This window comes from Zalophus californianus, chromosome 14 (assembly GCF_009762305.2).
Source record: "Zalophus californianus isolate mZalCal1 chromosome 14, mZalCal1.pri.v2, whole genome shotgun sequence".
Classification (NCBI taxonomy): Eukaryota; Metazoa; Chordata; class Mammalia; order Carnivora; family Otariidae; genus Zalophus; species Zalophus californianus.
The window spans coordinates 32,921,428-32,946,564 of record NC_045608.1 but is presented as its reverse complement, the minus strand read 5'-3'; the positions used below and the strand labels follow the sequence as shown (position 1 = coordinate 32,946,564).

The window sequence follows — 25,137 nt, the reverse complement described above, 5'->3', positions numbered from 1 at the left end:
CACAGAGTGGGGTGAGGGGCAGAGGGAGAAGCAGACTCCCTGCTGAACAGGGTGCCTGATGCAGGGATGGAACATGGGACGCTGGGATCGTGACCTGAGCAAAATATCAGATGCTTAACTGACTGAGCCATGCAGGCACCCAGGCAAGACTTTATTTTTTACTTATATTTATTTATTTATTTATATTTATTATGCTCAGACACCATATATTACACCATTAGTTTTGTAAGTAGTGTTCAATAATTCATTAGTTTTATATAACACCCAGTGCTCATCACAACAGTAAAGATGTTTTTAAACAAGGTTTTTTAAATAAAAGATTTTAGAATAGCAGATATAAAATGAAAATTTAAGTCTCCTATGTGGCCCCTCCAGGGGTATTTTTTTTTTTTTTAGTTTATGTAAAATACAGTGCAGTATTGGTTTCTGGAGTAGAATTCAGTGGTTCATCACTTACACGCAGCACTCAGTGGTATAAAAGAGGACAACAAGTGCCCTCTTTTATACCCATCATCCATCTACCCATCCCAGACCCACTTCCCTCCATCAACCCACAGTGTGCAGAGCTGCCTGCACTCTGAAAGTTCTGTCATGACCAACCTATCGCCATGGTGACCAATGATACAACTTTTCCTTCCATTTCAACTGTCACTCTGTGAGCCGAGCCCTTGCAGTTTGGTAAAAGGTGTGAAGGTTCCCATGATGGGCAACCTGAATTGCTGTTCTACAGGTATGTTCCTATGGATTTTCTGAATTCTCTTCTCTCAAGTTGGCTGCCTCACTTCTAGAGAAATTCGTTTCCTGTTTTTTCTTTTCATGGCCACCTTCCAATTTGTCCACACTGATAGATGAATATTCTAGGTTTTCCGGATTAGTTACTTTTGATTGTTCAATGAAGCTGGCTTCCTTAAATAGCTTCTAAATCCAGAAAACTATACTATTTCTGAATACCAACTTCGTACATAGTCATACCGAGAACGCACACAGGGAACACACCACACTGCTCTCATTGGATCAGGAGAATCTTGATGCCATCCAGCAACACATTATAGGGAAAGGAATTACAAATCATTTCTTCGCAATGTGGATGACAAAATCTGGAAGCAGCTGTGAGCAGTTTAAATCCAGACATTTTTAGAAGGAGAGAAACTGGAATATCTTGTGGTATTTTCATGGGTTGATGTGGAAGGGTTCACTTGCTGTCTGGATGATGCTTGGGAGTGAACCAGAAGGGACTGTGCCATCGGGTAGGTGGAATGAACATTTGGCAGCTGAGTAGTGGGCTGTCTCCCTTCAAAGACAGTCCTGGGGTGGGTTCTCAAGGCCATGTGTAAGGAGGGGACTCTCTAAGAGGAGACAGGAGACTGTCCCCTACCCCTACAGTGTCCAGAAAGGATGAAGAGACCTGAGAGTAGAGAGTGGAAGTGGAGGAGGTAGGAAGGAGTAGGGAGGAACTCACTCCAGCCAGTGTAGCCTCACTTTAGTCCCGGCCCCTCAGACCATTCCTTAGATCAATAGTAGGACATTCAGCATCATAGATTGACTTCCTTAAAGCAAACATCCCCAGCCCCGATGGCCACTTCCATGATAATTCCTATGAATTGCTGCTCAGGATTGGTGAGCTGAAGGGAAGCGAATTCCTGGTAGGGTCACAGTGTGACAGTTGGTTTGGAATGGCCTGGATTTTGAATCCACCTGGGAGCCAAGCAGACTGCCCATCACAGTGGATGGCCAACTGGCCTTTAGGAAGACCCTGGGGACTGAGCTGACATTGCAAAGAACTGGGGGAAAGTGGCCAAGCTGTACTTCCCTGATGCCTCACTGGGGCTCAATTTGGAAGAATCTGTGGCACATCTTACTTCTGGGACCCTAACATAGAGGTGAATTGGGATTGAAATTGTTCTCATGGCACAGACACCTCCTGCAGGCCACAGGTGGATTTGAGAAAGTGAGGGCTGCTCTTGGTTCAGGGGTTCAGGACATTTTCTCGGGGGCCCTGGGCAGGTGTCAGGTCCTCAGGATCTCTCTCCCCAGGGAAACAACTACATTCCTGTCCAGGATCCATCACTCACCAGCATGGCCACTCTGGATAGTCACTTCATTTCCCTACCTTTCAGCGCCCTCCACTGTAAAATATGGGTTACCACCCCATATTTTCCGCTCTAATGGTGCTGGTGCCGGGATAACAAGAGTGGATGATACACTTTCTCTGAGAGCTATAAAGCTTCATTCCCATGTGAAGGATAAAGAGTGAGCTTCCAACCTCCCATGCAGTGGAGTCATCCAAGTCCCATACCTGGATTCACCCACTACCAGGTGTTTAGCTCATTCTATAGGAAATCAGAACCTGAATACCTCCAGAGCAATGGTGAAGCATCAGTCCTTAACTATGTCCAATCTCTACTTGGAGGAAATCACTTTTAGCGTCCCAACAGCACACGAATGAATAGGAGGTATGAATATTTCCACATTTCAGAGTAGGAAACTGAGACACAGAGGGCTCTCAGTCACTCTCTCAGGTATGGGTACCTTCTAAATGGGATGTGAATCCAGGCCATCAGGTGCGGTCACTGTGCTTTGCTGCATTTCTATCACGTCTCTGCTACATCATAGTAGTTGCCCACAAAACCTATCTGTTGGGGGATGTCAAGGCACACCGCATCGCAACATCTTCCTAAGTCCAGCGTTGAAGGGGGAATGTCTGCTAGACAGCTGGTGAGTAGGGGGAGCAGAAGGTTGAACTCAGAGTAAATTATGACTCCTGCCCCAATGGCAAGATGCCAACAATGCTCTCTATTTCTATGCAGTTCCCAGGACTGTGTGTGGAAAGAGAGAGGGAAGTTGTGGAGCCCCCCACAAGCACGTCGGCCCCTTCCAGACAAACCATTAAAAGAATCCGTTTTTCTCTCCACAATCAGGTGTTCCCAATTGCGGACACCGAGGAAGGTACTGTGGAAGTTTACTCATTAAGTTGATTTAAGGATAATTCTTTCATTCAATAGCACAGACATAACAGAAGAATATAAAAATGTTGAGATTTTTCTATTATTTCATATGTATAGATTTAAATTTATTAAGTCCATCACCAGTAAGTATAGAAGTCAGGATGAATTTCTCCCTGAAACTGGATCCATATGTCATAGGAATAAAAGGGTCTACTAGCCAAATGTATGGACCTTAGCTATTTTTTGAACACAAGTCAGTATAGATCTCTCCATGAAACTCTGTTTCTAGATTTTTAGTAAGTAAGAGACAGTATTTTGAACCAGTTTAGATTAATATAAAATTGGAACAGATGATTACAGGAAGTTTCCATACCCCCCCACTTTCTTCCATTAACCACATCTTACACGTGTGTACTACATACCTTACAATTAACGAAATAACCTCACAACATTTTATGAACTAAAGTACCACATTTACATTAAAATGCATTCTTTGTGTTTACCATTCTACTAGTTTGACAAATGCGTAATGTCAAGTATTCCCGTCCCGGTAACAGACAGAAATCTGTGCACCAATGTTCGAGACAGCAGTATTCCCAGTAGCCATAGACAGACACAACCCAAAAATCCATCCTGTGAGGAAAGGATGCATTAAATGGGATATGTACACATAATGGAATGCTATTCAGCCATAAGAAGAAACTAAAGTAGTCAATATGCTATGAAATGGATGGACCTTGAAAAACTAAGATGCTTTTTGAAAGAAGGCATGCACGGAAAGACGTGTGTTACACGATTCCACTTTTTGAGGAAACAAGGGCAGGGCAATTCATAGACCCAGAAAGTAGAAAGTAGGATGGAGGGAGGAAGGGGTGAGGTGCAGTCATTTTCATGGGTACAGAGGTTACTTCGGATGGAAATGCTTTGGGTATAGACGGTAGTGCTGACTACAAAGGCTTACGAATGTAAATAGTGTCGTTGAGTATACACTCATTAATAAAAGCATAAACACTACGTAGATTCCATCCCATAAAAACCTAATAATCCAAGGCAACAGAGGACAGATTCCGTCGCAGCATATATGCCATGATGAAAGCTGAACTGGTCCCGTGACAGGGGAGGAAGTGGGAATGTGCCTGGCCTTCATGGTGGGTTGGAGGGCTCAGGGGACTATGCCATGAAACACACTGTGCCTTGAGTGCTTCCCATTTTGAGACTGACGATTTCCCACTGAGGAGATCCCCTCAGCTTGAAAGCCACGGTCCCATTTCTCTTTTCCCTGCTGCTCCTCTCCTCTGTATTTCTTTGTACACCAAGGAGGTAGGCCAGGCAGCAGATCAGGCCTTGCTTGTTCACCGATCACATACATTCACTGTGGTCCCGTGTCCACATCAAGCAAAACTCCCTGAGTCATTCCTGAGCCATGCAACCAATACCCTGACAGAGTAGCTAGAGAATCCTAGGTGATTCTCATGAGGGGTCCCTTACATCAGTCCCGAGTCTGATGATTCATGTTTATACCACCTTCTTGTGAAGCTTTTGGCCCAATCCTGCTTTGGTGTTTCTTTGAAGCCTGCCTGACTCCAGTGTGTTCTTTCTGCCAGATCCCATTGTGGGGAGGTGGCCTGGTGGCCTGGTTAGGCTCCTTAGGTGACTGCTCTCTGCCAGGGTCCTTGTTCTATCCATTCTGCTTGGAGGCTTTGATTTTAGTATAGCGACTTACATCGGAGGTTTTTTTCTCTGTCTTCCGGCATTATTGTGTTTTCTGTTTTTTGTTTTGTTTTGTTATGTTTGTTGTTGTTGATGTTGTTTCTTTTTTTTTAATGTTTTCTCGGTCTCTTGTCCCAAGTGCAATGCAGGACAAAAGCTGCTTGCTATGAACCGCTGAGGGCTCAGGGCAGTGCCGAACCATGTGAGACGCAGCCATCTGCAAGGTTCATTAATATTTCACTGCCATGCTTCAGTCTGGGTGCCACGAAGCAGCATCATTCATAATTTAATGCTACTGCCGTGCTGTTCCCTAATGTGTCATTAGTGTTTTAGGATGGCCTGGCCCACAGAGTGCTCTGCATATGTGCTGGCAACCTCAGAGGTCAGGCTCTAGGCAGCTCCCCTGTGCCAGGGCGGGGAGAGCATGCTGCACAGAGCAGCCCAGCTGAGCCGTCTGCTAGCCAGAGGCACCAGGAGTCCACAGAGGTTACCCCAGAACTTTCCACAGCTCAATCCATCTCTGTTTTTGCACAAAGCCTTCCTACATGGAGACAGAACAACATTCATGGACATAAAATTTTCCTAAGAAAGAACTTTGCTGAGATTGAGATTGTACCAAAAATATAAACAGATGAATGCTTTATGAAAAACAGCTAGTAGACAAAAACTAATTTTATTTGGTCAGATTTTAAGCACCTATATTTCCACACTTGGAAGTGTATGTCCTTATGATTTGCTTTGTTTTAGACTTGCTAAAAAGCCATCTTGGTCCCCACGTTTTGTGTATTTGGTTGAATATGCCATCGTGTAGGGAGGTCAGGGTGGGGCTAAGGGATAGAAGTGTTTCACCCTGGTCTAGGTGCTCTGGGCATCACTCCAGGTGATGTCCTGCCCTGGGGACTCCAGAATTTTCCACTCTCACCCTCTCATATTTCCTACTCATCTGCCCTCCATATATCAAAACAGACTCTCTGAGATGATCCAGTCCTCGGCATAACTTCAAGGCAATGTGCTAGCTTTCCTGATGGTGCTGGCATGTAGGAATTCGCTCTGGCTAAGGGTAGAAAATTTATATTTTCTTTTCATATCATCTCTGGTGTAATCCAGTGGGAGGAGAATGATTTCATGTGAGGTGTGAGAGTCTTCTTAGTGTTACTGAACCCGTTCCAAGGGGGAGACTCGCCGCCTTTTCTAGTTGTCTTTGAGACCAAACTTGGGGCCACTGATTATGTCTCCCAGATTGTCATTTATTAATGAGGCTGACCAGACATTTCCAATTATTGGCTATTTGGTTCTGGGCCTGGAGTCTTCCCTTGTCAGCCATCATTTTTGTAAGGCTGCACACATTCTTCACTCTTCTCAGTAAACTTGACCTAGTTTTTCCAATGGATATTTGAGTAACGCCTGAGCAAATATAACTGATCAGGAAGTGAGTGAAAGGAAATGGACCCCTACCTTCCATCTCTCGAGCTCTAGTTTGTCAGTTGCTTTAGACATCCCTTTCATGGGGGTGGTGAGGACAGAACTTTGGAGGCAACTTGGGAAGGATGGCAGAGCCCACATTTGTTGTGCATCTTCTATATGTTATCATGATACCTTAGATATAGAGTCATCTGGCCAGATCCCCTCGAGGGCAGGATGGAAAGGGAGCATCCTCAAACCTGGCCCATTGTCAAAATCATCTGAAAGCATTTAAATACGTAAAGATTTGTAGACTCTGGCCTCCTAAGTAAGAGTCCTGGGGAGTCCAGAGTTTGTATTTTTTGACAAGAGCTGGAGATTATTCTAATGATTAGCTAGTGGACTAGATGTACTATCCTTAAACACAGATCCATGACCAATAGTTCAGAATCAGCTGGGCACTGATTAAAAAAGGGTATTTCTGGGCCCTAGGTCTATATGATCTGATGGTTGAATCTCGTAGGCTTCAGAAATCTATAGCTTTCTAAAGCTTTCTGTTGATTCTGGATCCTCAGAAAGATCTGGAAACTCTTGGAGTAGAGAGGATAGATGGAGAGTGGAAGCCTGCAAGCCCACAAAGGGGCAGCTGCAGTAAGCCATGAGGAGAGTGGGGGCAGAGTCACAGTACAAGAAGAGCAGAGGTTTAGGGGACTGGCCCAGAGAGACACCTGCTGGACTCAATGGCCTGAGTGAGTCTCAGACTCTCTGAAGTCCTCAGCTTGAGTGAATATTCTTTTCTTTTTAAAAAACGATTTTATTTATTTATTTGAGAGAGAGATTGAGAGAGAGGGAGAGCACATGAGAGGAGGGAGGGTCAGAGGGAGAAGCGGACTCCCTGCTGAGCAGGGAGCCCGATGCGGGACTTGATCCTGGAACTCCAGGATCATGACCTGAGCTTAAGTCAGTCGCTTAACCAACTGAGCCACCCAGGCGCCCTTGAGTGAATATTCTTAACAACTGTAAGGCAGGAAAGATAAAGAGAGCTGAGGTGAAAATCATGATTTTGGTTTTGGTCATATTGAATTTGAGCTGTCAATGGGTCACTAATGTAGAATTCCTCCGAGCAGTTAAGAGAAGCAGAACAGACAGAAAAGAAGTCAGACTGGATGTCTAGAACTGCCTGCATAGTGGGGATGTTCCATCTGTGGGCATGGGTGACATTCAATATCTGTGACACCAGCTTGGAAGAGAGAATCTTAAGAAGAAAAATGGACCCTAGGGAGTCTTTCAGTGCTGATCTTAAGTACTTTTAAAAGGGTTGCTTTGTATCTTGGGTGCATGGGAATGTGCAGGCACAGTTCTGTTCCTGTTGGATGATAGCTTGTCCTGTCTATGAGCTGGAACTTGGGTTCCTTATGAGGAAGAGTGCACATAGCTGCTCCTCCAGTAAGAGCCAGGCTCTTCACATTCCTTCTGTGACCCAGAAACTCCTGGGCTGTTCTGAACTCCCATGATCGCCTCTTAGTTTGGGTTGGAAACTGGTTGGTATCATCTTACACAAGGCAACAATGCCATCAATAAGCCTAGAGCCTGATGCCTCCTGAGTAATGGAAAGACATCTTTTAAAAATATAACCCAACTATATATAACTTATACAACTCTCCACACACACACACACACACACACACACACACACACACACAAAACCAACAAATAATCTGATTTAAAAATGGGCAGAGGACCTGAATAGATGTTTTCCCAAAGAAGACATCCAGATGACTCACAAACACATGCAAAGATGTTCAACATCACTCATCATCAGGGAAATGCAAATAAAACTCACAATGAGATCTCACTTCACACCTGTCAGGATGGCTAGAATAAAAAAGACAAGAAATAACAAGCGTTGTTGAGGATGTGGAGAAAAAGGAACCTTGTTGGTGGGAATGCAAACTGGTGCAGCCCCTGTGGCAAACAGTGTGGGGGTTCTTCAAAAACTTAAAAATAGAACTACCAGATGATCCAGTAATACTAGATATTTATTCAAAGAAAATGAAAACACTAGTTTGAAATGCACCCTTATATTTATTGCAGATTTATTTAAAACAGCCAAAATATGGAAGCAACCTAAGTGCCCATCTATAAATGAATGGATAAAGAAAATACATACAATGAAATATTACTCATTCATAAAAAAAAATGAGATCTTGCCATTTGTGACAACATGGTTGGACCTAGTTGGTATTATGCTAAGTAAAATAAGTCAGACAGAGAAAGACAAATACCATATGATTTCACTTATATTTGGAATCTAAAAAATAAAACAAACAAAAAACAGAACAAAGCCATAAATACAGAGAACAGGACTGATGGTTGCCAGAGAGGAGGGGGTGGGGGTTGAGCAGAATGGGTGAAGAGGAGTAGGGAGAGTCTAGTCTCTGGCAGGGACTGCCTGGAGGGCAGATCACTTGAAGGCCTCTCTTCCCTCCCTTCCTCCATTCTGAAAAACCAAAGGCCGCTTCCTGAGCCTTTTCCTAATCCTTCCCCTCTGTCCCAAGTAGCAACTGAAAGGGGACTTAGCAGAGGATGAAGGTCGCATAGACTGAAGGCCAGGAGGAACCAAGAAAGGGCCTGGGGAGGACTGAGCAAATGGAAGAGGCTGAGAGCTGTGAGGAGGGGATGGGGCATATTGGGGACACCTGGGTGCTTACGGTGGCCAGGGCAGACCATCTGGCAGGTGCACGTGTCAGAGACTGCACCCCTGCACCAAGCCCGCAGATATGGGAAATAGACAAGGCAGCTTCTCCCCCATCCAGCCCCTCTGGGCCTCTCCATACATGACATTGTTTGATGTAATACAGTGACCAAATGCTTTCCAGCATCCGTGCATTTGCTGACACAAGCCTGGGCTCCAGCCACCAAGCCTGACGAGCTCACTGAAATGAAGCAGCCAAGCTGCCAAGCTGTGCTAGAGCACCCTCCCAGAATGAACCCCCTGGCTTTTTCCAGAACTCTTGCTCCTGTATGTCAGAGCTGGTCGCCTGGCCTGGGACTCATCCACATCTTTGGATGCTCCTTCTGCATTATCCCCTCTCTCTCCTGCTTGTTAGTGGCCCCTGGCCACACCATTCTCCCATGGGCCACGAGTTGGTGATGGAAACTGCATCTCTTAGTTTCCTGGGTGAAGGTGGCCTTTCAGAAGTGCTTTCCCAGACCCCAGTGGTGGGACAGAGGGCAAGGCAACAGGGGTCTGGAACTCCTTAAATAGCATTGGTGGTTTCCTTTCCTCCTATGATGTTACCTGGATCATTAACTTCAGTTCCTTACTTTGCAAAAGGTTTTAAACTAATGTTTTGTTTTAGCTCTAGATAATTGCTTAACATCCCCCAAAGTGATGGAACTTGTCCTGAGTCCGAAACCCTTGGGTCCCTGGGCATGGCATCTAGGGCAGGGGAAGGCCTGACTTGTGGTGCTGGGCTAGCAGCAGGTGCTTGGCTAAGGGCTATGCCCCACGCGGTGCCTTATGTCCTCCTGGCTGGTGTTACTCACCTGTACTTCCCGAAAGAATGAGAATTAGAAATGTGGATGTGTGGAAATAAATGTTAAATAAAGACTTCAGAGAAAGTCTCCCGGCAACCTATTAAAAATTTTCCCTAAATCTACTGATTTCTCTTACCCTAAATGTGATTCTTGATGCATTGCTTTAGAGCTGCAAAACAGCTGCATCCTGCGGGTGCCACTGAGTGCCAGCAACATATATGCCTATGGTGGTGGCCTTCCATCAGCTGCCCCAGCATTCGTCTGCTTTTGTTCCTGGGAAGGGGCTGTGCAGAGGCTAACCTCGCATCCATGTAGCTGCTCCGCATACTGCGGAGTCAACCCCTCCCATAGCCTGGATAATTAACCACACATGAGGAGGAACCCTTGCCCAGGAGGCAGACTTTGGAGGTCTGAATAATTCTATGACAAGGGACAAGGGACAGTGGAAGCACTGCCACTTTGTGACTCAAATAGGAAGTACACCCAATAGCATTCCCATATACTCATTGCCCCCACAATTGCGCAGGCTCCCTCATTATCCCTGCCCCCCACCAGAGTGGTAGGTTTATTACAAATGACACATCATAATCACCCAGAGTCCATCATTTACATTAGGTTCACCCTTGGTTTTTACATTCCATGGATTCGGACAAATGTTTAATGACTTATATCCATCATTACAGTATCATAAACAGCATGCCCTAAAAAGCCTCTGTGCTCCATCTGTTGATCTCTCCCCACTATACCCCTTCCCCACCTCACCCCAGGCAACACTGACCTCTTTACTATCTCCACAATTTTGTCTTTTCCAGAAAGTCATATGGTTGGAATCATACAGTAGATAGCTTTTTCAGACTGGCTTCTTTCGCTTAATAATATGCATTTAAGTTTCCTCCATTTTTTTCCCATGGCTTGATAGATTTTTTTTTAATGTTGAATAATATTCCATTGTCTGGATGTATCCATTCACCCACCAGAGGTAATCATAGTTGCTTCCAAGTTTTGACAGTAATGCTGAAACTGCTATGTGCAGGTTTTTGTGTGGACAAAAGTTTTCAACTCCTCTGGGTAAATACCAAGGAGTGTGATTGCTGAATCATGTGGTAGGAGTATGTTTAGTTTTGTAAGAAACTGCCAGATGGTCTTGCCAAGTGCCTGTACCCTTTTGCTTCACACCAGCAATTAATGAGAGTTCTTGTCACTCCACATCCTCACCAGCATTTGGTGGACATTTTGGCCATTCTAGTAGGTGTGTAGTGGTATCTCACTGCTCTTTCAATTTACATTTCCCTCATGATATATAATGAGGTTGATATCTTTTCATATGCTTATTTGCCATCTGTAGATCTTTGGTGAGGTACTTGTTAAGGTCTTTGGCCCATTGTTTAATCAGGTTTATTTTTTATTGTTCTTCATACATTTTGGAAACAGTCCTTTATTAGATGTGTCTTTTGCAGATTTTCTCCCAGTCTGTTGCTTGTCTTCTAATCCTCTTGACATTATCTTTCAAAGACTAGTTTTTAACTTTAATGAAATCGATCCAGCTTATCAATGATTTCTTTCATGGATTATGCCCTTGGTGTTGTATCTAAAAAGTCCTTGCCACACACCCAAGGTCATGGTAGGTTTTCTCCTATGTTATCTTCTAGAAGCTTTACAGTTTTCTGTTTTACCTTTATGTCTGTGATCCATTTTGAGTTAGTTTTTGTGAAGGGGACAGGTGACATCTTACTCTCTCTGCTCTCCCTCCCTTTCCTCTTGCGTCAGAGCTGGTTTCAGAGTCCAAGAAGGCAAAACAAGGGTTCTTCCTTGGGCCTCCCTAAATTCTCAACATGTATTATTTGCTTCTGCTGTTTTTTTGTTTTGTTTTGTTTTCTTTTCATTAGAATGTCACCTCCATGAGGGCAGGGTTCTCCAAAGCCAGTAATTTCAAACTTACTTAAAAATCAGAATGACCCTTTGAGCATTTAAGACTCAAGTTGTTCAGGCCCTATATCCTCAGGTTTGGGTTGACAAAGCCCTGAGGGGATTGCAAACCTGAGAATGTGCATGTTTTTGTAAACTCCACTCAATTATCTGATGTGGTTCAGAGGTGTAGAATCAGCCTGTTGCATATGGAATAATTCCAGGAGTTGCTGAGGCATGAGGTTAGAGGTGAGAAACCGATCACAGTCAGATATCTCTGCTTTATTAGGAAAATAATGCCTGTTTGATTATTCATTTAGCACATTCATTATGAACTCAAACTTTCTGATTTTGGAAAGATTACAAAGGAAATAGAAGCTTAATCATTTACAAATTGCTAAACATATCAACCTACAAATTGTAGTGTTTATACCCTTTGATAGGACCGATTCCAGAAAATACAATCTGTAGATCTCATGGGGTTCTAGTTACTGGATTGGAGACTAAGAGTCTGCTACTACACTGGAACTGTGGAAGATTTAAGGCTTTCTTCAAGGGTAGAGCTTAGATATAAAAGCATTGTAGATGGAAAGGGTAGGTCTGGGGGGCTGAAAAAAATGAGTATATCCAGGAAGTCTACTGCCCAAAGAAATGACTGGCCCTGCCAGGCATAAGGACGCCATGACAGCTAGACCGATTCCACTCCCCATCCTCCAGCCTCTAGTTCCTGTCCCCTCCATGGGCTGTCTGATGGCAGCAGGTTCAGACATACCACACTGCTACTTTCTCCCACACCCGGCTGGAAGGGCTGTGATTCAGATGAGCAACATTAATTTATTTCACTGGGTGGCTTTTCTTCAATAACTGACACCTACAGAAATCATGACACCTTGTGCAGATACATTTCTCAAGTACATTAATAATTTCATCTTGACCAACTAACCCCTTTGTTGAAAACATTAAGCCCACATGCAAATACAAAGGGAAAAGTCAGGATAGCATGCAAGAATTGGTTAAGGAAGAGACGAGCATTTTATAAATGATCATGATATTAAGACCAGTACTTTATTTCACATGTGAAAAGGTTACTTGTGAATAATCTTCTTCCAGGTTTTCATATATTTTCCCTTGTCTGTGTTCATATTGACTTTCTTTGTAACTAGAAGATTGCCTGGGGGGATCTGGTTACATAACATGGTGGTTCCTAGCATGGTGGGAAGCATGGGTTATGAACACTGGCTATGCCACACTGGGAAAAACATTTAAACTCTCTTTTTTTTAAGATTTTATTTATTTATTCATGAGAGACAGAGAGAGAGAGAGAGAGGCAGAGGGAGAAGCAGGCTCCCAAGGAGTAGGGAGCCCGATGTGGGACTCGATCCCAGGACCCTGGAATCATGACCTGAGCCAAAGGCAGACGCTTAACCATCTGAGCCACCCAGGCGCCCAACATTTAAACTCTTTGTGCCTTAGTTTCTCATTTGTAAAATGAGAAAAACAATACCTACCCTTTGGGTTTGCTATGAGCACTAAGAGATAATCCATGTGAAGCCCTCAGCAAGGGGCTTGCCCCTACTAAAATGTCAGCACAGGCTGGTTGCTTCTTTGGAAGACACAGTAAAGGACGGACAGGAGAGTCACATGTCAGAGAGCACTTCACCCTCTCTTTAAATGTTCTTCTGCAAAGTCCATCACAATCGGGAATAGAGACACCACCTCCATTCTGGAACATGATTGATTTCCTTTTCTCCTTGTGTTTTGGCTGATCCAAGGAGTAGACTTGCCCAAGGGAAGGATGACATCTCAGTGACTCAAGAAAGCTCTTTTCCTACATATGGTTGAGAGCAAGTACCCAGACTCTGGAGGGACTCTGGGTTTGACTTATCCAGGTAAGCCCAGGCATGAGAGTCCCTGGGACAGGAGGGGAAGGGTGGGTTGTCTTCCCTTTGACAGTACTGGCTTTGAAGCTTGTATGCTTCTGTCAGCGTGAGTGAAATGGGGTAACTGGTGAAGGGCAATATAAAATCCAGCCAACTGCCCATGTCAAATGATATTCCTCTAGTCTCACTTTGGTGATTTCTTGAAAAGTCACAGTCTATTAAATCATTGATCTTTACGGTAGTATTTTTCTATATTGCCCATGTCTGGAGCATTATCCTATTCATCTGAGCTAATTTATTACTATCAAAGAATACAGAACGACCAGGCCATCAAGCACAAAAATCAGATTTTTAGGTTGAAAAAGAAACCGGAGAGATCCTAAAACTTTACCAAATGCCCATGTTTGACTTGGGTATGCCTACCTACCTGGGTGAGGGGCAGAGGGAGTCACCTCCATCACCCTTTGTCCCATTATGTGAGAAGTTCAGTGATATCTCCATGTGGAAAAGGGTGCATCTCACTGTGCCTTCCCTGCTCCCACCCCCAAAACTCAGTAGCCTGGGAAAGAAATATTATGGGGCCACAGAGATGGGATTGGGGAAGAACTGCTCAGTCATACCTAACCTTACACCAAATATACCATAAAGGTGTTCAGGAATCTAGGGGCCCAGTGAAGTCTGACAGGTGGGGGTGCTCACATTGGCAGCACAATGGAGGGCTGACCAAGGCTAAGTTAGGCAGGAACAGAGGCTGATGACAAGGAGACTTTAGTGGAGAGGTTGTGCCCACAGGAGGCTGGGGTTCAAACAGAAGGCTGGGCTTCTAGTGGCAAGGTGGGGTTCCAGTGGAGGCTGGCTTTCCAGTGGGATGCCGGGGTTCCGACAGGAGGCTGAGGTCTGGACAACAGGTGTGCTCCAGCAAAGCAGGCACAGTTCTAACAGTCAGATGGGGCAGGCAGTATTCTCAAGGGAGAGGAATCAAGTCCTGGCCCCAGCTATGCTCTGGGCAGGTACCTAAGCTTCTCTATGTCTCTGATTCCTTATGCTTTTTACTTTTGGCCCATAATAATGAGTCAATGCCAATCAACTCATTCTTTCCCTTCTCCTTCTTCTTCCTATTATTATTATTATTATTGTTATTATTGTTATAATTATATGAGTGGCTGGTATATCTGTCTCTAGCAATCTTTTCTGGGCTCACTGTGATAGAGTAGGGTCTGGGTGCAAGGGGCTAGGGATTTTTATCAGGCTTTCCCTGAACACTTGAAAGAAAGTCAGCGGCTGGTCCCAGAGTCCTGGAATGATTCAGAAGTTCTTCTCTTTCCACAACTTCCCACCGGGACCCTCAGCACTTCCCTCCCCTCTCCTCACCATCTCTGGCCCCACTTGTGCTATCAATACACGCCTTTCTTCTGGAATGCCATGAAATGGAAACCCACCCATAAAAGACTCTGGCACAGAACTTAGTCTTCTGTAGAAGAAAACATAAGGGGTCCCAAAGTCTTACGCAGATTTAAACTTTAATGGCTTTGGATAAAGAAGATGTGGTGTATATATACCATGGAATATTATGCAGCCATCAAAAGGATTGAAATCTTGCCATTTGCAACGACGTGGATGGAACTGGAAGGTATTATGCTGAGCGAAATAAGTCAATCAGAGAAAGACATGTATCATATGACCTCACTGGTATGAGGAATTCTTAATCTCAGGAAACAAACTGAGGGTTGCTGGAGTGGTGGAGGGTGGGAGGGATGGGGTGGCTGGATGATAGGCATTGGGGAGGGTATGTGCTATGGTGAGCGCTGTGAATTGTGTAAGACTGTTGAATCACAGACCTGTACCTCTGAAACAAATAATACATAATATGTTAAAAAAAAAAGATAGCAGGAAGGGAAGAATGAAGGGGGGAAATCAGAGGGGGAGATGAACCATGAGAGACTATGGACTCTGAAAAACAAACTGAGGGTTCTAGAGGGGAGGGGTGGGGGGATGGGTTAGCCTGGTGATGGGTATTAAAAAGGGCACATTCTGCATGGAGCGCTGGGTGTTATACGCAAACAATGAATCATGGAACACTCCATCAAAAACTAATGATGTAATGTATGGTGATTAACATAACATAATAGTAAAAAAATATTGACATTCAAAAAAAAAGAAGTATGAATTCTGCAGGCTTGGAAAAGGCAACGCTATAAAGGAGAATTATTTAAACTGTTAAGATGCTACTATCTTTTTTGATGCATTCAAGTTACCACAGTGTAGTGCTGACGGTTCTAGTCAGTCTTCAAATTGCAAACCCTGAGCAGGAGCAACTGTAAGGGCTGCATTTGCAGATTGTTCAAGAACAGGAATGCACAGGCTGGCCTGCACTCCTGACTCACCAACCACACGAGTGATGGAGGTGGGAGTGAGCCTCGCGGGGGCCTCTTCTCTTTGGCCACTGGCCTGGGGGAGGCCACCCTCACCATTGCACGTGTGGGATAAACACTAAACCATAATATTCAAAATTCACAAAGCTGAGGGGGTGCCTGGATGGCTTACTCAGTTAAACTTCTGACTCTTGATTTCAGCTCAGGTCATGATCTCAGGGTCGTGGGATCGAGCTTCACATAGGGCTTCGTGCTCAGCAGGGAGTCTGCTTAAAATTCTCTCTCTCCCTTTGCCCTCCTCCACTCTCTCTCTCTCTATTAAATAAAATCTTTAAAAAACACACAAAGCTGAATAAGCATGCAATATTTAAATAATTAAACTTTTAACTGATGATTTCTGTAAGCTTGGAGCATTTCCACTTCTGATCTGGGACACCCTGTATATAGCCTCACATAGCTACCATTGGAAAGAAAAATAAGGACTTCTGTACGCAACTCAGGAAGTTAGAATAAAGAATAACACACACACACACACACACACACATACACACACACACACAAAGAAAGGAAAAGAAAAGAAAGGAAAAGAAAAGAAAAGAAGGAATAAGAAAGGCAGAAGTCAAGATTTCTAAAGTAAAAAGCACATTAACTATAGGGGAGATTACCAACCACTCCTTGAAAATAGTAGGATAAATGGACAGAAAAATTGAATTAATAAAAATACGTGTGATCAGATTGGATTAAAAAACAAGAACCATCAATATGCTGTCTGCAAGAGACTCATTATAGACCCAAAGACACCCCCAGATTGAAAGTGAGGGGGTGCAAAACAATTTACCATGCTAATGGACACCAAAAGGAAGCTGGGGTGGCAATCCTTATATCAGACAAATTAGATTTTAAAACAAAGACTGTAATAAGAGATGAAGAAGGACACTATATCCTACTTAAAGGGTCTATCCAACAAGAAGATCTAACAATTGTAAATATCTATGCCCCGAACATGGGAGCAGCCAATTATATAAGGCAATTAATAACAAAAGCAAGAAACACATTGACAACAATACAGTATTAGTGGGGGACTTTAACACCCCCCTGACTGAAATGGACAGATCATCTAAGCAAAAGATCAACAAGGAAATAAAGACTTTAAATGACACACTGCACCAAATGGACTTCACAGACATATTCAGAACATTCCATCCCAAAGCAACGGAATACACATTCTTCTCTAGTGCCCATGGAACATTCTCCAGAATTGATCACATCCTAGGTCACAGATCAGGTCTCAACCAGTACCAAAAGATTGGGATTATTCCCCGCATATTTTCAGACCACAATGCTTTGAAACTAGAACTCAATCACAAGAGGAAAGTCGGGAAGAACTCAAAGACATGGAGGCTAAAGAGCATCCTACTAAGGAATGAATGAGTCAACCAGGAAATTAAAGAAGAATTAAAAATTCATGGAAACCAATGAAAATGAAAACACAACTGTTCAAAATCTCTGGAATACAGCAAAGGCAGTCCTGAGAGGAAAGTATAGAGCAATACAAGCCTTTCTCAAGAAACAAAAAAGGTCTCAAATACACAACCTAACCCTACACCTAAAGGAGCTGGAGAAAGAACAGCAAATAAAGCCTAAACCCAGCAGGAGAAGAGAAATAATAAGGATCAGAGCAGAAATCAATGAAATAGAAACCAAAAGAACAGTAGAACAGATCAACGAAACTAGGAGCTGGTTCTTTGAAAGAATTAACAAGATTGACAAACCCCTGGCCAGACTGATCAAAAAGAAAAGAGAAATGACCCAAATCCACAAAATCATGAATGAAAGAGGAGAGATCACAACCAACACCAAAGAAATACAAACAATTACAAGAACATATTATGAGCAACTCTATGCCAGCAAGTTAGATAACCTGGAAGAAATGGGTGCATTCCTAGAGATGTATCAACTACCAAAACTGAACCAGGAAGAAATAGAAAACCTGAACAGACCTATAACCACTAAGGAAATTGAAGCAGTCATCCAAAATCTCCCAACAAACAAAAGCCCAGGGCCAGATGGCTTCCCAAGGGAATTCTATCAGACATTTAAAGAAGAATTAATACCTATTCTCCTGAAACTGTTCCAAAAAATAGAAATGGAAGGAAAACTTCCAAACTCATTTTATGAGGCCACAATTCCCTTGATCCCAAAACCAGACAAAGACCCCACCAAAAAAGAGAATTACAGACCAATATCCTTGATGAACATGGATGCAAAAATTCTCACCAAAATACTAGCCAACAGGATCCAACAGTACATTAAAAGGATTATTCACCATGACCAAGTGGGATTTATCCCTGGGCTGCAAGGCTGGTTCAACACCCACAAATCCATCAACGTGATACAATACATTAACAAAAGAAAGAACAAGAATCGTATGATCCTCTCAATAGATGCAGAAAAAGCATTTGACAAAGTACAGCATCCTTTCTTGATCAAAACTCTTCAGAGTATAGGCATAGAGGGTACATACCTCAATATCATAAAAGCCATCTATGAAAAACCTACAGGAAATATCATTCTTAATGGGGAAAAGCTGAGAGCTTTTCCCCTAAGGTCGGGAACGCGGCAGGGATGTCCACTATCACCACTGCTATTCAACATAATATAAGTCCTAGCCACAGCAATCAGACAACAAAAAGAAATCAAAGGCATCCAAATCGGCAAAGAGGAAGTCAAACTCTCACTCTTTGCAGATGATATGATACTGTATGTGGAAAACCCAAAAGACTCCACCCCAAAACTGCTAGAACTCATACAGGAATTCAGTCAAGTAGCAGGATATAAAATCAATGCACAGAAATCAGTGGCATTCCTATACACCAACAACAAGACAGAAGAGAGACAAATCAAGGAGTCAATCCCATTTACAATTGCACCCAAAACCATAAGATACCTGGGAATAAATTTAACCAAAGAGGCAAGGGATCTGTACTCAGAAAACTATAAAATACTCATGAAAGAAATTGAAGAAGACACAAAGAAAGGGAAAAACGTTCCATGCTCATGGATTGGAAGAACAAACATTGTGAAGATGTCAGTGCTACCTAGAGCAATCTACACATTCAATGCAATCCTCATCAAAATACCATCCACTTTTTTCAAAGAAATGGAACAAAGAATCCTAAAATTTGTATGGAACCAGAAGAGACCCCGAATAGCCAGAGGAATACTGAAAAAGAAAAGCAAAGCTGGCGGCATCACAATTCCGGACTTCCAGCTCTATTACAAAGCTGTCATCATCAAGACAGTATGGTACTGGCACAAAAACAGACACATAGATCAATGGAACAGAATCAAGAACCCAGAGATGGACCCTCAACTCTATGGTCAACTCATCTTCGACAAAGCAGGAAAGAATGTTCAATGGAAAAAAGACAGTCTCTTCAACAAATGGTGTTGGGAACATTGGACAGCCACATGCAGAAGAATGAAACTGGACCATTTCCTTACACCACACACAAAAATAGACTCCAAATGGTTGAAAGACCTCAGCGTGAGACAGGAGTCCATCCAAATCCTAAAGGAGAACACAGGTAGCAACCTCTTCGACCTCAGCCGCAGCAACTTCTTCCTAGAAACATCGCCAAAGGCAAGGGAAGCAAGGGCAAAAATGAACTATTGGGATTTCATCAAGATAAAAAGCTTTTGCACAGCAATGAAACAGTCCCCAAAACCAAAAGACAACCGACAGAATGGGAGAAGATATTTGTAAATGACATATCAGATAAAGGGCTAGTATCCAAAATGTATAAAGAACTTATCAAACTCAAACCCAAAGAACAAATAATCCAATCAAGAAATGGGCAGAAGACATGAACAGACATTTTTCCAAGGAAGACATCCAAATGGCCAACAGACACATGAAAAAGTGCTCAACATTGCTCGGCATCAGGGAAATCCAAATCAAAACCTCAATGAGATACGACCTCACACCCATCAGAATGGCTAAAATTAACAAGTCAGGAAACGACAAATGCTGGTGGGGATGTGGAGAAAGGGGAACCCTCCTACACTGTTGGTGGGAATGCAAGCTGGTGCAACCACTCTGGAAAACAGTATGGAGGTTCCTCAAACAGTTGAAAATAGAGCTACCATACGATCCAGCAATTGCACTACTGGGTATTTACCACAAAGATGTAAATGTAGGGATCCGAAGGGGTACGTGCACCCCAATGTTTATAGCAGCAATGTCCACAATAGCCAAACTGTGGAAAGAGCCAAGATGTCCATCGACAGATGAATGGATAAAGAAGAAGTGGTATATATACACAATGGAATATTATGCAACCATCAAAAGGAATGAGATCTTGCCATTTGCAACGACGTGGCTAGAACTAGAGGGTGTTATGCTGAGTGAAATAAGTCAATCAGAGAAAGACATGTATCATATGACCTCACTGATATGAGGAATTCTTAATCTCAGGAAAGAAACTCAGTGTGGCTGGAATGGTGGGGGGTGGGAGGGATGGGGTGGGTGGGTGATAGACATTGGCGAGGGTATGTGCTATGGTGAGCGCTGTGAATTGTGCAAGACTGTTGAATCACAGATCTGTACTTCTGAAACAAATCATGCAACATATGTTAAGAAAAAAGAAAAAGAAGAAGATAGCAGGAGGGGAAGAATGAAGGGGAGTAAGTCAGAGGGGGAGATGAAGCATGAGAAATGATGGACTCTGAAAAACAAACTGAGGGTTCTAGAAGGGAGGGGGTGGGGGTATGGGTTAGCCTGGTGAAGGGTATTAAAGACAGCACATTCTGCGTGGAGCACTGGGTGTTATGCACAAACAATGAATCATGGAACACTCTATCAAAAACTAATGATGTAATGTATGGTGATTAACATAACAATAAAAAAATTAAAAAAATAAAATAAAATAAAAATAAAAATACGTGTGAACATAACCACAGATATCTATGACTTAAAACAATTAAAAATATCTTATTTTTTAAAAAATACCTCTTACTCCCAACAATGTAGGATCCTGAGAACCAGTCACTTGTGCACACTGAGTGTTCAAATGCAACTTTCTGCCGAACAATTCATGTAGGCAGGCCAATGAGATGTCAGGCTGTTATCCCTAGCTGGGAAATTAAATGTATTCTTCCTTGGTGAATACTGTGTTGACAGGCTCTGTTTAGAGGAATTAGGGTAGGTAAAGGCATGAGAAGCCTGGTGTCTGGTGCCTCCTCAGTCACTCTTTACCTTCCCTGCTCCCTCCAAAACGAGGCCAGCAAGGACAAACCCCACCGACTTCACGACATCAGCAAGACGTGTGTGGAGCATCCCTGATGCAGGAGGCAGAGGAGAGAAGCAATAGATCCTCTGGTGGAGCTGGATCAAGAGCCCATCATGGCAACACTGATGATCCCTGGGCACCCTGGGAGGGAATTGCACAAGTCCTCATTCTGGGGTGAAGGCAGGGGGTCAGCAGCAGGGGCTGAAGGAGCCAGGCAGGCTGGGCCTGCAAACTCTCAAAAAGAACTGATTGAAACTGCCTCTCAGCACCAGGCCCCACAATGCGGGGACACTGCTTGGAATAGAGGGGGCAGAACAGGTACAACTGGGGAGAGAGGCCCTTGGAGGGTGGGTGGGGAGAGCAGTGCCAGGGGCCTCAGAAGGGAGGGCGCATTTGTGGACACTCCAGAACTGTGGGCTCCAGAGTCAAGGAGCTAAAGGAGCCATCCCCCACCCAAAAGTTAGGGAACTAAGGTCACACACACAGGAGCCACAGAAAGGGGCTGCGCTTAAATACAGTATCAAATTCTTATCAGTAAAAAAGAGTAAGAACAGGATCAGGTCCTTAGAGACAAAAACAGTTTACCAGAAAGACATCTCCGCAAAATGGGTAGAAACTATAACCCAAGATTTCAAGACGAACTAGAATAGATTAAGAAAATAACAGACAATATTAAAGAACAATAGAAATCAGGATTTGAAAACTAGTGAAAAATGAAAATAATTATTTTAGAAAGGATAATTAAACAAAAGGACAATAAGAGAGTTCTGGCAAGGGACAGGGTCACCCCACCTTATAGATGGGATCACCTTATGCACAGGGTCACCTTATGGACAGGGGTAACTGGCCCAGGCCACCAGAGAGGGGAGGGCCAGGGCTGTACAGTGGGGGTGGGAGGAATGTGCTGGTGCTCAGGGGTCCCTGGGGGACTCAGTGCTGAACACCCAGACTGAAGAGTAAAGAGGTAAATGCAGCAGCTGTGACCAGAGCTCATCTGCAGCTGCACGGTGGGGCCGCTGTCCCTCTGCCTGATCCTGCCTTCCTCGCTGACCACTCTAACTCCTGGGACCACGGCCCAAATGTCCTTGGTGGCTGTTCATTTCAGAGGCTATCTCCAGAGAACCCAATCTAAGGTGGCAGGCCGCTCTCACAAGGAGCATCTACTGGGCCAGGGCTTAGAATGTGGCTGTGTACTGTAGAATGACCCCTTAATGTTGTCGGATACACGAGGCTGAACGGGGAAGTGACCTGCTGGCCTGGGGGTCCCCTGCCCCATGGTGGCCAGGCCAGCACTGGAAGACCTCCTCACTATCTGCCATTTCCACTCTATGCTCCACAGCCCTCCCTGGAAGAAGCACTTCCCTTCTACATTTCTTTATTTCTATCTTTTAAATTTCCTTTGACATTTCCCCCTCTGACACATGGGGAAGCTTTTTCTTGAACCTTGGAAATTATTCTCTTGAGGAACATTACCATTCTGGTATACTTTGACTTTACACTTTCTTTTAAGGAGCTTTGCCTACTTCTCCTCTTTCCTAAATGTGTCATAACACGTTCTCTGGAAATTCCCTTGAGTTGACATCTTTATTTTTATTTTTATTTTTTTATTTTTATTTTTTTTTAAGATTTTTATTTATTTATTTGGCAGAGAGAGAGAGAGAGAGCACAAGCAGGCAGAGTGGCAGGCAGATGGAGAGGGAGAAACAGCTCTCCGCTGAGCAGGGAGCCGGATGTGGGGCTCGATCCCAAGACCCCAGGATCATGACCTGAGCCGAAGGCAGCCACTTAACGGACTGAGCCACCCAGGCGCCCCTTGAGTTGACATCTTTAAAAGAAAGAATTCACAACCAGAAAATATGCACAGTGATTCTTGCTGTTGTTGGGAAATCAGAAAGTGGTCCAAAGAGTTCCCCTAAGTAGTCTGAGTTTATTGCTATGATGACTGGAGGAGTTGACTTCCGAAGTGTGGAAGTATGTTGGCTTTCACGTTTGAAGAACAAATATGCATTAGTTTTCTAGAAGACACTGAACAGCTCCATATTCACTGTAACTTTTGGAAATTAATTTGTTACCACTTGTGTCCTGTTTATATTATTCACATAGAATAATATAATCTTATTATTTGCATGAGAAAGGCAAATCCAAAAAGAAGTGAATTCTTCTCTCAGTTGATTTTTTTAAACACTTTGTACATAGTATTGAAAACAATCATTTTTCCTACTTAATGCAAAAGAGGCAGAATGAAGAATATTCTTGAAATGACTTTGCAAGATGTGCTTTATTTTAAGTCAGTCCTGAACCCAAACTACATAGGATCATGTTTTTGATGTATTCTAGTCCATTCGATGATTCCTCACAAACTGTATTTTAATACGGAATGAAAACTACATTTCAATCATAAATTTTCATGCTACATTGTTATTTAATGAAGAGGTTGTATTACCAATAATAATAATTTAAGAAAAGGCCATTTTTTATTTCCCCAAGCTCAATATACATATTTCTTTCATAATTATGAACTTAAAAAACCCGTCTCAGATGTAAAAATGTGAATTGGAATATGTAAACTTTTGATATACCTGAAAAACAGGAAGGAAAATGTCACATACTGGAAAACATCATTGCCTTAAATCATCGAAATGGGAAAAAGCGTGTGAGGGATGGGGAAAGGTAGAAGAGCATTCATGACCTCAGTTAGTAAAGAGTTACAAAGTCAGAGTATTCATTCCACACCCAGCTGGGCACCATTTTGATCCTTCTACCTGGAGCCTGTGTCTGACGAGGAGCAGTAACTCTGAAGCAGAACAGCCACCACCACTGAAGCGAGTCACGAGCTGGGCCTCAACAGCCGGTGTCCACATATTTGTTTTGCTGTTTTGTTTTGTTTTTTTCCTGAGAAGTCACTGGTGTTTAGTGGAAAGATTTTTTTATTAGTCTTAGTTAAGATAAGGCAGTAAGAGTGTCACTAATGTTAACTTTTTGCTTAGAACGAGGCTTATCCTTCCTCTGGTATCTTCATGGGTCTTTGGCTCCCTTTCTTGTTTCCCCCTAGAAATCCATTCAGGAGTTTCAGCCTCCTATTGCTGTTGCATATTTTCGGGTGTGCTGAGGCCATCTGTTCTCCTCACAGCAGCTTCCCTGTGGTGACAGAGCACAGCGTTTGCCATTATAGGATCTCTTCAGGTCCCTGCGCAGAAAAACATGGGCGTCTTTCTTTCTTCCTTCTTCTTCTCTCCTGTTTCTCTGAGGGAAGAGACCCATAAATGACTCCTTTGCATAGTCAATCAGAATGCAAGACACTGTTGACTAAAACATAAAACAAGTAGCCCTGATTTTTGGAGAAATGGAATTACAAATAACTTTTTCAACAGCGCCTTCATTTGCAAGGTAGCTTAGATTGCAAAAGGAAGTCAGCTCCTTTTGAACACCTGTCAGAAGAGAAACCATTTCTGTCCAACTAGAAATGCTTAGCTCTTATGAGAATATTGTGCTTTTTTAAAAATTCAAATGTTAACTTGATTTGCAGTCTGTGTCTTAATGTATCAATTTGTTTTTTCTCTAGTCCATTTGATCATGGTTTCTGGTGAGCGGTACAGGAATATTAATTTGGCATAGAGATCTTCCTCTAATTCCAGTTCCCCTGTCTCTCGAACTAAAAAAATATCTGTGCACAACTTCAGGATTCGATCCACATTTGGAAGCTCTTCAAACATGATGGAGTGAGAAATCCCACTGAAGAATTCACGGACAAACTTCCCAATCACAAGGACAACTGAAGCATATAATCCCATGATACTGAAAAAAAAAAAAAGTAGAAATTGTATCTACCAGTTAAATACAGTTAATAGAACACATCTAAGAGAAAAAAAAACAAACAGTATTTCCCTCCAATTCCATGAAGACATGATAAACTTATCAAAGCTTAAAGTTTTTCCCTTACAGAACCTATAAGACTTAAAAAATGAAAATTAAAAAAAAATCCCAATTCTGGAAATGACCAGTGTTAACAGTTTCATGGATGAACTTCAGGTAGTTTTACTGCATATATTATATAAAGAAACCACATACTATATTTGGTAGAAATGCCATTGTA

At 43.1% G+C, this 25,137-nt stretch overlaps 1 protein-coding gene and 1 long non-coding RNA gene across 3 annotated transcripts in view; one reads left to right on the top strand and one right to left on the bottom strand.

Moving 5' to 3' along the window:
• Window positions 1-655: 655 nt before the first annotated feature.
• Window positions 656-25,137, top strand: part of LOC113913262 — a 59,872-nt gene continuing 35,390 nt past the window's right edge. The window contains exons 1-3 of one of the 2 annotated variants that reach the window (XR_003517132.1): window positions 656-730; window positions 2,808-2,946; window positions 24,607-24,723. This is a non-coding gene — a long non-coding RNA (uncharacterized LOC113913262). Of the gene's footprint in view, window positions 731-2,807; window positions 2,947-24,606; window positions 24,724-25,137 lie in introns of those variants that run through there. The other variant, XR_003517131.2, reaches the window with a different exon arrangement.
• PIEZO2 (piezo type mechanosensitive ion channel component 2) overlaps window positions 23,260-25,137 on the bottom strand; it is a 526,331-nt gene continuing 524,453 nt past the window's right edge. Inside the window, exon 54 of the mRNA XM_035724088.1 lies at window positions 23,260-24,839. Within this exon, the coding sequence (XP_035579981.1) occupies window positions 24,587-24,839 (253 nt within the window). The 3' untranslated portion in view covers window positions 23,260-24,586. The remainder of the gene's footprint in view (window positions 24,840-25,137) is intronic.